At 44.3% G+C, this 16,627-nt stretch overlaps 1 protein-coding gene across 8 annotated transcripts in view; it reads left to right on the top strand.

Moving 5' to 3' along the window:
- FGF13 (fibroblast growth factor 13) overlaps positions 1-16,627 on the top strand; it is a 424,907-nt gene that overhangs the window by 141,043 nt on the left and 267,237 nt on the right. Inside the window, exon 1 of one of the 8 annotated variants that reach the window (XM_064159168.1) lies at positions 11,294-11,769. The exons of the other annotated variants lie outside the window; for them this stretch is intronic. Within the exon in view, the coding sequence (XP_064015238.1) occupies positions 11,760-11,769 (10 nt within the window). The 5' untranslated portion in view covers positions 11,294-11,759. Of the gene's footprint in view, positions 1-11,293; positions 11,770-16,627 lie in introns of those variants that run through there. 8 annotated transcript variants of the gene reach the window in all.

Genomic DNA, 16,627 nt, shown 5'->3' with positions numbered 1-16,627 from the left:
ATTAATCCTAGCACTATTTCGTCCAACGTCTTCATCTGGAAACTCAAAGCCAATGCAAATTGCAGAGAGGAGGTCACATGAAAATATCAGATGATTACAAGCTATTTATCTTGGGTGCCTTCTTGGCTCCTCAGAGTATATAAGGAAAGTGGATAGTGAATCCAAACAGAGGTAGGCAGGCAGACAGAGATTTCTCTGTGTGCTTCAGTTTACTGACTTTTGTAAACAAGAAAAAAAATAGGGGGCAAGAGGGTGTGTCTTTATCTGCAGCTGGTATAAATGCAGCAGCTTAATGCACCATCTCCATGGACCCAATTCTTTCTGTGCTATTACTCTTGAATTCCTATGGAATGAGAGCAAGATCCATTCCAACATGTTATGGTAGTTGATGCCACTCCAGTCATGTGAGAGTTAACTCAAAGATTGTTTCTGCAGCTGGCACACATGAAATGGTTTTAGTAGGTTTGTTCATGCTAGACTGAAATACAGGTGTTTGCTTTTGGAGGAGATGATGCTGTGGGAGGAAATACCATGCTTGGCAGACTCAAGAGGAGGTTCTGATTGTTCTTTCTAGCATGGAAATGTGAAGAGCTTGTAGCTACAAGATCAGTCTCAGGCATGCTTTGAATGTGTGTACACTTGGGCTAGGATCTGACGATGTTCTTGAGCATAATCTGTGTGGACACTGTTGTCCCCATGCTGCAGGAACACCCTGTCAGAGCAGGCTCTGAGCACTTCAGGATGAAGTGGAGTGTGGGAGGGCATGGGATGAGAGCAGAGGGCTTGGTGTGGATGAGGTAGTACCTGGCACTAATTCAGGGAAGTATTTAAGCATATGTCCAGCTCAGCACTGAGTAGGGCCTCTGAAGCCATTTGGACTGGGCACTAGCTAAAAATAGCACAGAGAGCAGACTTTCTTTTTTTTCCTTTCTTTTTTGTGTGGACCAGGACCTTTGGGACTCCTGTGTATGCAGCCAGGAGCAGAGCAGTCAGGACTGCAGTTGTGGCACTCAAAGTACTTCAAAGCTGTGTGAAGCTTTGCCCACAACTAGCAGCTGCTGCTGGCATTGCCTACCCAGGGCATCTGTTTGCCTTGTCCCAGTAATTGCCAAAATATATGTGACATCTCCTGAAGGTAGCCATTCCTGGAGCCGATGGTGCAAGAATTTTGGGGAAAGTGTGATGGAAAGGTGAACATAAGCAGGAGCTGCAGGGTGTTTGCCTATTTTTCATCTTATGTGGCTGAGGAGCAGATTTCAATGGCTGCAAAGTCCACAGGGAACTTGTGGAATTCCCAGCATCCACGGTGATCAACACCCAGCAGTTAGCCTGACATAGTGATGATCTCAGCATCTTTCCTTCAGGATTTTCAAGCCCTTAGTCTCAGAATTGTTAGATTCCAAGATCTCAGTGAAGCAACTTGCAGGGAAATGCTAAACTTTCGTGTCCTTGAAATACTTAGTAAGAGAAATGGATGCTCTTGAACATTCTTTTTGTACAGAGGAAAAAAAAAAATACATACAACTGTTATTAAAAATAAATATATACAGCAAAATAAGAACAAACAACCCCACCCCCCTCCAAACCCCAGCTAAACACCAAAACTTAGACAAGTGCTTTCAGAAGTGTCTTGCAGCTGCAGCAAAGTGATATTTGACATCTCCATTAGCCATGATGATGTTGGGGAAAGTAAGTTATAAGGAGCAATAAAAGCATAGCCTGTCCTTGTCAGGGGCTTTTAAATACATTTCTTGTGCAATCACAGAAAGACAAAAATGTACCCTAAAAAACAAACAGACAGAATACTCCTTCTCCCCTCAACTGGCTGAGAAGTTAAAGATGCAAACAAACCAGTGTAAGGCTCTATCTGCTTCTGTAGAGAATTACATACTTTAGCAGACAAAGCTGATTTCCCCAAACTTGTTGTAATCTGCTTTTTGAGCAGTACTCAAGCCTAGCATTTGGTATATGTATGAATGCTGATCAAATTTGTGTTTTAGTATGCTGTGCTATGCTGCATCCTTGAAAGTCCCATGTCTGTAGTGGTAAGAATGGAAAGAAAAATGTGACTGTTATGGGTTTAAGAACTGGGATGTCTTAACTATCAAGTAGAGTCCTCCAGGGACTAGATAGGCCAGGAGGTGGACACCAGAAAATGTAATCTTTTATTATTATATTCCCTGCATCAGCCTACATCTTCCTTCCCTTCTGTGAATAAGTTCTTCACAGAAAGAGTGATTTGCCATTGGAATGGGCTATCTATGGAGGTGGGGAAGTGTTTAAAAGGAGACTGGATGAGGCACTTGGTGCCATGGTTTAGTTAATTAGAAGGTGTTAGGTGATAGGTTGGACTCTACGATCTCAAAAGTGGTGCCATGGTCTAGCCTTGAGCTCTGTGGTAAAGGGTTGGACTTGATGATCTCTGAGGTCTCTTCCAACCTTGGTGATACTGTGATACTGTCTTTTCCAAGCTGGTTAATTCTGTGTTTCCCTATATACACTGGCTGCACAGTCAGATTCTGCCCCTTTTCTCCCTCTCTTTTGTTCCAGCTTGCTGAGCTGGCATGTCTCTGGTATTTACAGGGCAGTTGAGACTTTTGGCCTTGAGCAACTTGGCTATTTTTTATTGCATCATTTGAGTCTGAGTAGGGAGGTAACAGGGGTGGGGGGACCTTGCGGATTTGTTAGGAGGTAGATTTTGGATGATGATGGCCTAGTGAGGCTTTGGAAAGTCCAGGATGGAGAAACTGGGCTGAGGCTGAACATGAATTTAATGTATTTTGCATAGTTTTGTACTGTTTTATATAGTTGTGAATAGTACTTCCATTTAAATTTCCATGTCTTTCCAATCCTGTGTGGAGTGTTTTCTCTTACTCCTTTGAGGAGGGATAAAGGAGTTTGTGCTCACTCTCTAAAACTTCAACAGTAACTTAAGACTTCAATGGTCCTTTGCTGTGTATGGTGTGGAGCAGCCTTGCCTCTGCTCTATGGGGTAAAACCGGACAGGTCCTGGGAAGAGAGTCCACAGATTCTGTAATTTTGGTCAGTTTCCAGCCTTTCTGGTTTGATAGTGATGGCAATCACATGATAGGAGGAAGAGCAGAACTGTTGAATTGTTGGGAGCTGTTAAGCTCCAGAGGCATTTCCACCAGTGCTGATCATCTGCATTATTATGGAGATATAAAAATTTTTTGGCAATGTTGTTTTTTGTCTTGCATGGATTATTTTTATGGTTAATGATACTGGAGCAATGGCTGAAGACCAGCCAGTGTTACATCTCCTCAAAGACCTCCATTAACTTTGAAGCTAAGAGTAACCTTCCTAGCTGTGGTCCTCAAGCTTCTAGCTGCATAAACTGTAGAGTGGTAGGGTCAGTGTCCTTAGTCCATCTAGGGAAGTAAAGTTCTTTGGTGTTTTTTGTTTGTTTGGTTGTTTTTTTATGTTTTGGGTTGGTTTTGTGGTTTGTTTTGAATGGAAAAGGATACTGTGATTGAGATGAGCACCTTCAGCTTGGGTAATTGCACGGCATGGAAGCTTATGTGTTTACACATGATTATCTTCATTTGGGATTAATGGTGGAGCTACAGTCTTGTCAAGTGTACTTAGAGGTAATGTGTATTCACTAAAGCTTCTGCATGTACTGGAGATGTGATGTGGTTATTTATGCTAATGACTGAGATGTGTAAAATGTCACTAATATGATATTGCCCTTTCCTTTCTGTATATTAATTTCACCAAATCTAAAGCTGTTGAAGTCCAACCATCTCTGTAAGAATCTATTGCAGGCATGAATCCTTTTCCCCCCCCTTACATGCCTTATTTGTAAAATTCAAAGCTTCAAAATGGATAGAGGTAGTGATGGTAATGAACTTTGATTAAGACAGCATATTGTCTAATGAAATCTTACTAGCAGGCTTAGCTCTGTACTCCAAAATACAGTTAACAGCAAAACTTTAATGATCATTACAAAGCAGTTGTTAACAGAAGGCACAAGTACTTGCACCTGCATAAAGATGCAACATTTTACTGTCTCATTCTTCCAGATCTCTTTTTAAACATGCTTGTTGGACTTGGAAGCACTTGAATTGACATTCTCTGTGACTAAAGTTTCTTTTGAAACTCCTACAACACTGGCAGGACAATGCAGGCTGCCACTGCCCACATTGTTATTAGCAGAGTATGGGAGGGAGGATAATCCAGTTTCATTTTTCATTAGAGTCTGTGCCCTCCCTTCTGGGTTTCTGGTAGACATCCTTGTTAGCAGTGTGTTCTGGGCAGATCGTGTTTCTCATTTTAGTTCCCAGCCTAGGGATGTTTATCTCCATTTGGCTCAGCCACTAAAGACATTGTGGACAAAGGCTTACAGCACTGCAAGTGTAAGCTGCAGTGGAGCAGGTGACCAGCAGGTAGAGGTTTGATGCTCCATTACCCAGGAGCAGGTGACCAGAAGGCAAAGGCTTGATGTCCCATTATCCAGGAGATGTTTTAGCATTTATACTCCTGTGATTTCAGTTGCAGGTCATCTTCATTAGTCACTGTCCCAGAGACATTCAGAGAACACACAGACATGGCATTCTGGGACATGGTTTAGTAAGCAGGGGTGATAATTTGACTTGATAATCTTAGAGGTCTCCTCCAATCTTAATGATTCTATAATATTCTCTCTATTAAGTTGTTTGGAAGTACTGCCACATCAGCCAATTTGAGTGAATGAGTTTGGGGCTAATGTACAAGAGGACAGTCTCAAGCTGCACCAGGGGAGGTTTAAGATGGATGTTAGGAAGAAGTTCTTTGCAGAAAGAGTGATTGTCCATTGGAATGAGCTGCCGAGGGAGGTGGTGGAGTCACTATCCCTGGAAGTGTTTAAAAAGAGATTGGATGTGGCACGTGGTGCCAGGGTTTAGTTGATTAGATGGTGTTGGGTGATAGCTTGGACTTGATGATCTTGAAGGTCTTTTCCGACCTGATTCTGTGATTCTGCATCCCTCTGTGGAAATCAGCCTTTATGCTGAATCTCCTCCACCTTCTCATTACTATTAATCCTGTGTTTGCTGGCTCTGTGCTGTATTCCTGCTTTGTAGCTGCATAAAAAAATAAATGTGGCAAGCATGGAGTACATGTCTGCAGATGATATTCCTCAAATAGCTTACTATGGGTGCTCCATTTCTCTCTGTGGTAAACACTGTTACATGTGAAGGGTCTGGAGAATAGGTCTTCTAAGGAGCAGCTGAGGGAATTGGGATTGTTTAGTCTAGAGAAGATGATGCTGAGGGGACACCTCTCCTCCTTCCTAAGTGGGAAGTAGGTCTCTTCTCTCTAGTATGAAGTGACAAAATAAGAGGAAATGTCCTCAGATTGCACCAGGAGAGATTTAGGTAGGATATTAAGAAAAATGTATTTCCTGCAGCAGTGGCCAAGCATTGGGACAGGCTGCCCAGGGAGGTGGTGGAGTCACCATCCCTGGAGATGTTCAAAAAGTCTAAGTATAGAAATGGTGCTCTGGGGCATGCTTTAGTGGGCATGGTGGTGTTGGGCTCATGGTTGGACTTGAAACAATTCTATGCAACGTGGGGATAATTTAATGATACATTACTCTTAATTCACCTAGTTCATTTCATAATGGATAGTTCAGTATCTGTAGGCCTACTTAATGAATTTAATAGACTGATATCATGCTTTTCATCCAGCATCACTGAAGCACATTCAACCTTTGCTCTGAACAGCAGCAGCTAGCAACAACACGTAAGCAGCTTGGTAAAAACCCTGAACATAAATGGCATTGTCCCTCCAGAGATCTCAAAGCAGACTGTGAAGGTGACTATTTATTTGCTTCCTTATCTGTAAACCAAAGTGAGATCCAAACTGAGTGAATTGGCCAGAAATAGTATGCTGATTGTTTCGCTAGGGAAAACTATCATTCTCTAGACCTACTCACCTGATTCTTTTATGGCTCCAGGAAACACTGTCAATAGATTAAATACAGACTCACAGAACTAACCAGCTTGCAAAAGGCCTCTAGGATCATCGAGTCCAACTGATCACCTAACACCTTCTAATTAACTAAACCATGGCACTAAGTGCCTCATTCAGCCTCCCTTTAAACACCTCCAGGGATGGGGACTCCACCACCTCCCTGGGCAGCCCATTCCCTCAGCCACTCCTTGTAGAACTGTGCTCCAGCTCCCTCACCATCTTTGTTGCCCTTCTCTGGACATGTTGAAGCACCTCAACATCTTTCTTAAACTGAGGGGCCCAGAACAGGACACAGTACTCAAGGTTGAGCCCTGACCACTGTTGAGTACAGGGGCAGAATGACTGCCCTGGTCCTGCTGGCCCCACTGTTCCTGATACAGGCCAGGATGCCATTGTCTTCTGGGCCACCAGGGCACACTGCTGGCTCATGTTCAGTTGCCGTCAACCAGCACCCCCAGGTCTCTTTCTGCCTGGCTGCTCTCCAGCCACTCTGTCTCGAGGCTGTAGAGCTGTGTGGGATTGTTGTGGCCAAAGTGCAGAACCTGGCCTTGTTAAAACTTATGGCATTGGACTGTTCCCATCTGTCCAGCCTGTCCAGGTCCCTCCACAGAGCCCTCCTGCCCTCTAACAGATCCACTCATACTCCCAACTTGGTGTCATCTGCAAACTTAATGATGCTGGACTCAATCCCCTCATCCAAATAATCAATGAAGATATTAAACAGGACTGGGCCCAGCACTGATCCCTGGGGCACACCACTACTAGTGACTGGCTGCCAACTTAGTGTGGCATCATTCACCATCACTCTCTGGGCCCGGCCATCCAGCCAATTCTTAACCCAGCACAGAGTGGCCTTGTCCAAGCCAAGGGCTGCCAGCTTGGCCAGGAGTTTGCTATGACAGACAGTGTCAGAGGCCTTGCTGAACTCCAGGTAGGCTACATCCACCATGTGGGTCACCTGGTCATAAAAAGAGATCAAGTTGGTCAGGTGGAACCTGCCTCTGCCAAATACATGCTGGCTGGGCCTGATTCCCTGGCCATCCTGTAGGTGCTCTGTGATTGCACTCAGGATGATCTGCTCCATTATCTTGCATGGCACTGAGGTCAGGCTGACAGGTCTGTAATTTCCTGGGTCCTCCAAGTGGAATCCTGGAAGAAATTTGATGTAGGCAGGATATCCTTATGCGTTTTACAGCCTGCAGGACAGTGTATTGACAAATGCATTGTTACTAAATCGCTGCCAGACTTGCAAAGACCACTGTGATCAGGGCTGTAGCTTTCTTTAATCCAAGGGAAATGTTCAAATGAATAATGTTACACGAAATTTCTGAGACTGTTCTTTGATTTCTGATTGTGGAACAGTAATATTTTCTGCTTTTAATAATATGCTGTAGAAATAAATCTATGTTCCCTCAGAAAGAGGAATTCAATAGCTAATCTCAGTTGAATGCTGCAGTACTGCAGTAGTGCAGTGCCAAGCATAAATAAGTTGTAGACTTAGTGACTAAGTGGTGGCAGCTATTATTATCAAGAGGATCCTTTATTGTTTGTGGCTCTTCAGGACTGGGTTGGGTTGTGATCTTTGCTTGTTTTATCTTTTGCACCACTTAATCTTCCAAAGTTGTTTTGCTGTTGTGAATGATTTCCTTTGACAGCAGTGTGCTGAGCAGTGGCAGATAATTTTTTTATACATAAGCTTAGGAAGCAGAAGAAAAGAGAAAGGAGAGATGATGATTTGAAATCTTTCATCTACATTGAGCCATTGTGAACTTAGGATCTAGGGCAGAGTGTTAAAAAGAATTAATCATTAATGAGCCAATAAAGAGTATTAAAAGACAAATTGGATGAACCTTGCTGGCCTTTTCCATTTCCTTCTATGGAAACAGAGTATAGAGTGCCAGATGATAAATAGCTCCAGTCCAGCTATTCTTGTGGGATTAACATTGTAAAATTTCAAATAACAAAAGCATCCACTTTTTAGTGCATTAAAGTATTTTCTGTTGTGCCTGTTTTGTGTACACAGAAGCAAGCTTGAATAAACATCTGCCTTAAGAGCACTCTGCTGCGCTAACTCCTGCCTTTTCTTCCTCTTTGCCTGCTGTGCTCGCCAAGAAATTGGTTACTGGACAAATATTTCCAGGAGCGCTTTCTGCCACAGTGGTCAGGCACTTGTACCCTCAGCTCTGCCACATTGGACTTAATTCTCTTTTATCCCTGCAGCAGCATCTTTGCCAACATCCCTTGTCCCTCCTGCATGGAATGCTGCCCTGTAGCTCTGCCAAGGAGCTCTCCAGCTTCTTGTACCTTGCCCCTAGCCTGGCACTGCTGTGCAAAGTTTATGCTGCCACCATCCAAGGGGATTTTGGTGCAGGTGGCTGCCAAGTAGAGTGGTTGTTGATAAGGGGAAGCAGAAGGCATTTCAGTTAGTATTCATCAGTAAGAACTGACCTGAGGAGCATGGTCTTTGAAAGAACCAGGTATAATTTCCTCTGTTGGCTCCGGCTCTCGGCAGCAGTTCAGATCCAGTAGGGAGCAGTACCCACTCCTGTGAGTATTAACGAGCTGTGACTTCAGGTGCTGAAACTAGGAAAGAGAAGTTGAACTGATTGTGCTGTTGTAACCTCAAGTGAATTCAGCACCACGTTCCAGTGAAAGGCATTGAATGCATTGTATCTTTATTTGAAACTTTACATTTTGAAACAGGTAGAATTTTAAATGCCCATTCTTGGTGATGCACCAAGCTGGGATCAAGGTCCTTCATTGTCTAGCTCTGTGAATTAACTGCTGAGCTTTCTGGATTAAAATGGTAGAGAACCTGCAGTTAAAAGAGGAGATGTGTCTACTGCCTAAGTTGAATGTGAAAAGCATTCAAACCACAGTAATCAGAATGTTTGGGTTTCACCCTTGAGTTGCTTAACCAGGCTATGAAAATATTTCTGGTTCCTTTACTCCTTATCTGAAAGAGAACCTGACTGATACATTCCTGTTACAGGATTTTGCCAATGTGGAGGTCAAAAGCAAGTGTAGAGTCCTCCACCTGAGGAGGATTAACTCTCTGCACTAGTATATGTGAGGGGTGAGAACAAGTTCCCCAATAAGCCAGCAGTGTGCCCTTGGGGACAAGAAGGCCAATGGGATGCATTAAGCAGAGTGTGGGCAGCAAGTCCTTCCCCCTCTGCTCTACCCTGGAGTATTGTGTCCAGTTCTGGGCTCCCCAGTTCAAGACACAGGGAGCTACGTGAAGGAGTGTAATGGAGGGCCACAAAGATACTGAGGGCACTGGAGCATCTCTTTTAGAAGAAGAGGCTGAGAGCCTGGGGCTGTTCGGCCTGAAGAAGAGCAGGCTGAAGGAAAATCTAATTAGTGCATACAAGTATTTAAAGGGTAGAGGTCAGGATGATGTGGCTGGCCTCTTTTCGGTGGTGGCCAGTGATAGGACAAGGTGCAGTAGGCACAACCTAGAACACAGGAAGTTTCACCTGAACTTAAGGAAGAACTTCTTTGTTGTGAGGATGCCAGAACACTTGAGCAGGCTGCCTAGAGAGGTTGTGGGGTCTCCTTCTCAGGAGACTTTCAAAGCCCTCCTGGACAACCTTTCTGGAGACTTGCAAAACCTTCCTGGCAACCTGTGCAGGTGGTTGGACTAGATGATGATCTCCAGAGGTCACTTCCAACCTCTACCACTCTATGATTAATGTTTGTTGGCAACTCTATACAAGCTGGAGTGCTGTGTATGACCTGTGTGTACCACAGAGCTGCTGCCAGTGATCTCTGCCTCCCTCTGGCATACAGGGACAGCTTGTGGAGCTCACATGCCCCAGGCTGCAGTCAAAGACAGAGAAAACTTTAAACTTGAGAATTAATATTCTCTGTGGGTCACTCAAGCATCATGAACATGGGAGGTTCACGAACACTTATCTCAGAACATGATTTGGCTGAAAGAATAAATTCTAATTTACGCTTGTTTGCTTGGTAATTAGCAACACTGGGGAGAAAAAAACCCAGCAGAGGTTGTAGCTGTTGTCTTCCTTCTCCTCCTTTTCCCAGTCCACCAGATCTCCAGCACAGTTCTCAGCAGGAGTCTGGTGCATTTTTCAATCTCTCAGGGGAAGAAAAGACAAAATAGCTCTTTTTCTTCTTTATACCTTAGAAATTTCCCATCATTACCTCCAAGAATCTAAAATCTTCCTGCTTACAAAGAGGACAGTTCTAAGACTGTGATAAATCAGTGCCTCTGATACATGAGGAGCAGTTGCTGACTTGATGTCTTGCATTTGGCTATTTACTTTCCACTTGTGGAAAGTGAACTAGCTAGGTGTCTACTTTGTGGTCCTTAAAGCAATTTGATGGGTCCTGGCAATAGCCATGTTCTAGAGCTCACCTAATTTAGTCAGCAGATACTTATAATAAATCACAGTCTCTGTGGCATGTCATGTGCCCTTCCAGCAAAGGGCACTTTGTTTCCTTTGCAGTTGATTGGGAGCATGGCTCTAGCACTGGCTGGGTTGATTACAGTTGTAAAAGGCACATGCCTCCAAGGTGAATGGCTGCAGAGGTGTCTGCTGTTCTCAGAGACTCAACTTGCTCAGGTGAAGAACGATTTGGAAAGCTGAAAAGGGTTCAGTGGTTTGCAGTGATGCATGTCAGGGTGAATCAGCAAATCCTAATGCTCTTCTGAGTTCTATGTATTCTTATCACAGGTTTAAGAAGGAATTTTCAGTATCGAGCTTTGATTGATGGTAGGAGTTGATCTTTAGCCATCTGAGGGGGCATGTGCCATAAGGGATAGAGGCATGGCTGTGGGGATATGTTTAAACTAAAATGCACTTCTGAGCCACCTTCAGTAACGTTGTTGAGCGGAAGAAAGGTGGAAGATATAAGGCCTGCAGTTTGCAATTGTGTTTGCTATTGCATTTCAAATGTGTGTTAATCCCTCCCTGTGTGACTATTCGCCCATCCAAATGATAAACTGAGCTCAAAGCTTCCAGCATCATAACGATGCTAACGTATCCAATGGTGGCTAATGTAGCAGAAGTTAAACCCCCTTGCTTTCCAACTTCTCCTCAAATTTTGGATGGGCTGGCTGCGGCTGAGCTTAACTCCTGAGTGTGCCCAGCTGCATCTTTGGTGTGGTTACCTTAACATTCTTGGGAACTGAATTAAGGCTGAAACAGAGCCACGTGCGAAGCATGCGTCGTGATCACGGGAGCGGGGATGATGCGAACGGGGGCAGTGTGCGGCGGCCAGGCAGGACAGCAGCGGCCAGGCAGGACAGCGGCGGGGCTGCTACCCCTCTGCAACCAGGCTCTCCGCGACGGCGGCAGCTCTCTCACTGAAGGGGCGACAGCTCGCAGCAAGCTCTCCTACCAGCTTCTCGGCAATCCCCTCCAAGCAATTGTAGCAGCCCGCCGCAGCCGCAGCTCCTGGCAAATTCTAACGGCAAGTTCCCCTAGCAGTTTCTATAGCCGAGTTCTCCTTGCTGATTCCTGGTAGCCGATTCTCAGTCTGTAGCAGCCGATTCCTCCTGACCCTGTAATCCGTTCGTCATCTGCCCTCTGTCGTGACGCCTTTTATAGCTTCGCACTGCTGCTAAAAATAGTCACCCGCCCCGATTCTGCAGTGAAAGGCGTGCCCGGTGCAGCCTCCAGGCTCCTAAAGTCGACCCTGTTGGCCAGAGAGTCTCCAGAGTCCCAAAGCTCCTCCGTCGACCCTAGGGGGTCAAAGCCAGACTCTCTCTATTTGCCAACAACGTGGAGCCACGGCTATGATAATGGTCGGTCCCTTACATGTATAAAGGTAAGAATGCATAATAATGATGCCAGAGACAAGTTTCTGGTGTATTACTTCTGGTTATTTGTGGGACTACCTCAAAGGAGTTTGGAGTGAGGTGGAGATGGGTCTCATCTTGTCACTTGTCACATGTGAGAAAAGAGGAAAACAGCCTCAAGTTCTGCCAGGGAGGGTTTAGTTTGGATATTAGGAAAAATTTCCTCACAGAAAGGATTTTCAAGCATTGGGCAGGCTGCCCAGGGAAGCAGTGGATTCACCACCCCTGGAAGTATGTGTAAGGATGTGGTACTGAGTGATGTGGTTTAATGGTAGCATCTTGGCAGTAGAGGTAGAATTGTGCACTCTGTCTGGGTGAGCAAATGAACTTGAAGATCTCAAAAGTCTCTTCCAACCATAACAGTTCTATGATTCTGTTATGTGCTTCAAATCTGGGTGTTTCAGCTTTTATGGACTCTTGGGGTGAGTGGCTGGCTTCTGTGCTTATCTGCATGTGACATGGTTTTGGTGCTGTTTGATATTAAAAGCAAAAACCCAAACAAACAAAACCACCAACAAAACAAAACACCAAAAAACCACAAAAAAAAAACAACACCAAAAACAAAACCAGCCAACAGCAACAAACCAACTCCAAACAAAACAAAGAAAAATCAAACAACTGACAAAAAAAGGCAGACTTGTTCTCCTATAACCCACAAGTGTGGAAGGCGTTTTAAAGTGATGCTTTAGTGTAAATCAGAGGCTGGATAAAAAAATGAAATGCTGTGCTCACAGTTATGACTGTTACAGGGAAGCGTTGCTTGGGATTTATGCAGCGTGCCTGAAAACCCATGAGACTGGAGTGCTTGAGGGAGGCTTTGGTGTGAATAACAGCTTCATGTCAATAGTCTGGGAAGTTGTGGCATGCACCACACCACCAAACACAGCGCTGCCTCTGTTCTGGTTTGGAAACCACCCATGAAACTGCTGTTTCATGAAGGCTCTTGAGCAATTTATCTCAGTGCTGGGTTTTTTTATGCTTGGAGTCAACACTGTGTTACTACTGCATGAGGGAGACACAAGCATTTTGTGTTAGGAAGTGGGAAGGATCCTGCTGAAGTGATGGAAGCATGCCTGAGCTGAGGAGTTAGGTGTCCCACGTGCCTGTTTTACTTGCTTTTGTTTTTCTACTGAGTTTCTCGTGATACGAGAAGTTTCAAGAAGGTATGATGGTCTATCTCCTACTAAGTCTCTTAACAGCTCTACAATTGAAGTTAATGAACATATGCATACAATGAGCCTGTCAGTAATTCTATTTAATCTCAGGGAAAATATTGCTGCAGCCTGGCCACATGCAGCACTCATAAATTAGCTCAGAACAGCATTTTGAACATATCACTCCCCTTCATCTTCACCAGCGAATTTTCTGCAAAGCTATTAGTGACTTAAAGGCATTGGTTTGGCTTAGAAATGATACAGTTTTCAAGCCTTTAATTCCCATGTACCTTGCACTGGGAGACTGCAGGGGCAGACTGATAACATGCTGCAAGTCCATACTGGTGAGTTAGGCCTTTCTGACTAAAGCAGGCAGAGGAAAAGGAAAGCGTTTCTAAGTATCATTGTGTATTTAGTTTCCCTCACAAATGTATTTATCCGAGTGTGAGATTTGCCCATTCAAAACTCTTTTCTGGGCTTGAGGCTGTGGGTGTGCTTAGAGCACAGTCAATGCAAGGTACCTCTGGGTACAGCATGGCCTGTGGAGTGCTCTGATCAGGTCTTCTCAGCACCCTTTTGGCTATTGCAGTATGATTCATTTGTATTTAATTTAAAAGAGAAAATAGCAAGGGATTTAGAGGTCAGTCTGTCTGGTTCTCCAAGTTTCTCCCAGGAGATGAAGCCAAGATAAAGCTAACGGGATGGAGGCTTGAACACCAGGAGCAGCAGTGCTTTGCAGCCTGACTTCTCTTGTCTCTTGCAAGCTGTATGAAGCACAGACTGTTTTCACTGAGCCCTTTTCAGCACTCATAGAATCGCAGAACCATTCAATATCAAGTCCAGCTGTTAACCTAGCACTGCCAGGTCACTATTAACCCACAGGATCATTAAGGTTGAAGAAGACCTCTAAAAGGGTGATGGAGCTGAAACACAAGCACTATGAGGAGAGGCTGAGGAAGCTTGGGTTTTTTAGCCTGGAAAAGAGACGACTCAGGGATGATCTTATTGCTGTCAACAGTACCTGAAGGAAGGTTGTAGCCAGGTTGGGGGACGGTCTCTTCTGCCAGGCAAGCAGCAACAGAACAAGGGGATAGAGTCTCCAGTGGTGCCAGGGGAGGTGTAGGCTGCATGTTAGGAGGAAGTTCTTGCCAGAGAGAGTGATTGGCACTGGAATGGGCTGCCCAAGGAGGTGATGGAGTTGTTGTCCCTGAAGGTGTTCAACAAAAGTCTGGATGAGGCACTTAGTGCCATAGTCTAGTTGATTGGATAGGGCTGGGTCTAGGTTGGACTGGATGATCTTAGAGGTCTTCTTACCTCGTTAATTCTATTATTTTATGAAATTACCAAGTCCAATCATCAATTCAACATCACCATCACCGCTAAACCTTGTACCAAACTGCCATATCTGTGTGTCTTTTGAAACCCTCTAGGCATGGTGATTCAACCACCTTCATTGCCTTCCTCTGGACTCACTTCAGCACCTCAATGTCTTTTTTGTTGTGAGGGCCACAAAGCTGAGCCCAGTATTCAAGGTGTGAATACAAGTTTCACTCCTTGCTTTTATGCAGATCAAGTTTAATTACTTTGCTCTTGCCCCATCTTAATGCAGACTGTGCAAAACCTGAAGCGCACACCAAAGCATCAGGAGTCTGCTTAGACTTGTGGTTTGCTTGGCACCTTTCTCACACGGACACGGTGGCTGGCATTGCACTACCTGGAGATGTGTAGTGAGGGATGACAGAACGGGTTTTAGGACATACCTGTCTGAATTGTTTATAGAATGGTGGAGGTTGGAAGTGATCTCTGAAGATTGAGTCCAACCTCCCTGCCAAAGCAGGGTTGCCTAGGGCAGGTTGCACAGGAATATATCCAGATGTATCTTGAAAGTCTCTAGAGAAGGAGACACCACGACGTCTCTGTGTCAGGTTGTGGAAGGAACAGCAGTTTGTAAGGGGTTAACGGACTCCTGTGTTTGTTAGTTTGGGGAACAGTGTAAGTAGAAGGGAAAGCTGAGTAAAAGTGAGCTAAGGAGAAAGGCGAGTCTCTTGCTTTTTGTCTGGCTGATGCTGGAAATGGCTACAGAGATAATAGCTGAATGGTTTTCAAGATATTTGCTTTTGTTTTGTAACCATTTTGTGGATAACGCAGTAATCTCAGAAGAAACGAGCTTGGTGCCAATTGATGCTGAGAGCTGTGCTCTCATTAGCTGGCCCAGCTGCCTGCCCATGTTACCTGCAGACACTGCACTGTCACCTCATCCTAGATCTGGGTGTTGTCTCTAGCAGAAAACAAATACAGCAAAATACAACACTTCTATGCTGAATTGGCAGAAAGATTATTTCTATATGGTGATCCTGGCTAAAAGAAGGAAATTGCTTTAAATATGGTTTGGGTTTCTTTTTCCCCCTCTCCTATTACACTTGTGTTACTCTGGATAGAGCCTGCATTGTGTAAACTCTCATCTGAGGAAAAAAAATGGCATCATGTGAGTCCTTTTGTTCAAAGGACTACATTCTGCATACTCAACGAAAAGAATCTTTCTTGTCTTTGGGCAAGATCAGTGAAAACTTCTTGAATTTTCCCATTCTTAGCCTTTAAAAAATATTTTTTAAAAGAACCTGTCAAAACTACCAATGATAAAAAAACCACCCCAGAAACACAGCAGGTAGAGAATGCAACAAAATATGAAGAAGTGAAAAATAACTTCAAAAGCTATGTGTGAAATTTTCAGTCTTTGAGCATCTTTTTCATTATTCATGTGATGGGAAGCTTTTTTTTTTTTTCCTTCCCTCCCTCTCTCCCCTCCTCCTCTTCTCCCTACTGCATCTGTGGGGATAAAAACTTGTTCTGAAGAGTAAATTTTTAATTATGCTCCTTTTTGAATTCAGCAAAAATAAAATTAAGAAAATATAGGATATTTTCCCCCACCACCTGTTTTAGAATCATAGAATCAAACAAATTGGAAGAGACCTCTAAGATCATCCCAGTCCAACCTGTCACCCAGCCCTAGCCAATCAACCAGACCATGGCACTAAGTGCCTCATCCAGTCTTTTCTTGAACACCTCCAGGGACAGCGATTCCACTACCTCCCTGAGCAGCCCATTCCAATGCCAATCACTCTCTCTGGCAACAACTTCCTCCTAACATCCAGCTTATACCTCCCCTGGAACAACTTGTCCCCTTATTCTGTTGCTGGTTGCCTGGGGGGAAGAGACGGACCATTGGAAGAGGTGTGGGTAGAGTTTACGGTTTCTGTTGACACATCAGAAATGCAAACATGTTCAAAGGAATTCTGTAAAAGTCTTCAAGACAATAGTTGTGTGAAAGGTTTGCTTCTTCCAGGGAAGTTTTGACTAGGTGACCTCAAGGTGCCTTCCTTGAGCAGGTGCCAGAGCATTCTATGACTCTATGAGTTTTTGGGTCCATCAATCAAAAAGCCTTTTTCATATAACTCCTACTAGGGACTCCTGTGAATTTACAAATAGGAGTAGCTCTCTGATTAAACTCTTAGCTGGAATCTACTTTCTCATGATTTACACAACAGCTGGCACAAGGCATGAGTCCACAGCAACCTGGTGCTAATGGTGTGGCTGGTTTGAGAAATGGCTCCTGTGCCACACTCCGGGTAAAGCAATCATCTGCATGGAGCCAGGGGCACAGAAAAAGTGGCTA

Source organism: Pogoniulus pusillus, chromosome 19, assembly GCF_015220805.1.
Source record: "Pogoniulus pusillus isolate bPogPus1 chromosome 19, bPogPus1.pri, whole genome shotgun sequence".
In the NCBI taxonomy this organism is placed as follows: domain Eukaryota; kingdom Metazoa; phylum Chordata; class Aves; order Piciformes; family Lybiidae; genus Pogoniulus; species Pogoniulus pusillus.
The sequence above is the reverse complement of the archived record's forward strand: the minus strand, read 5'-3'. Positions and strand labels throughout refer to the sequence as shown.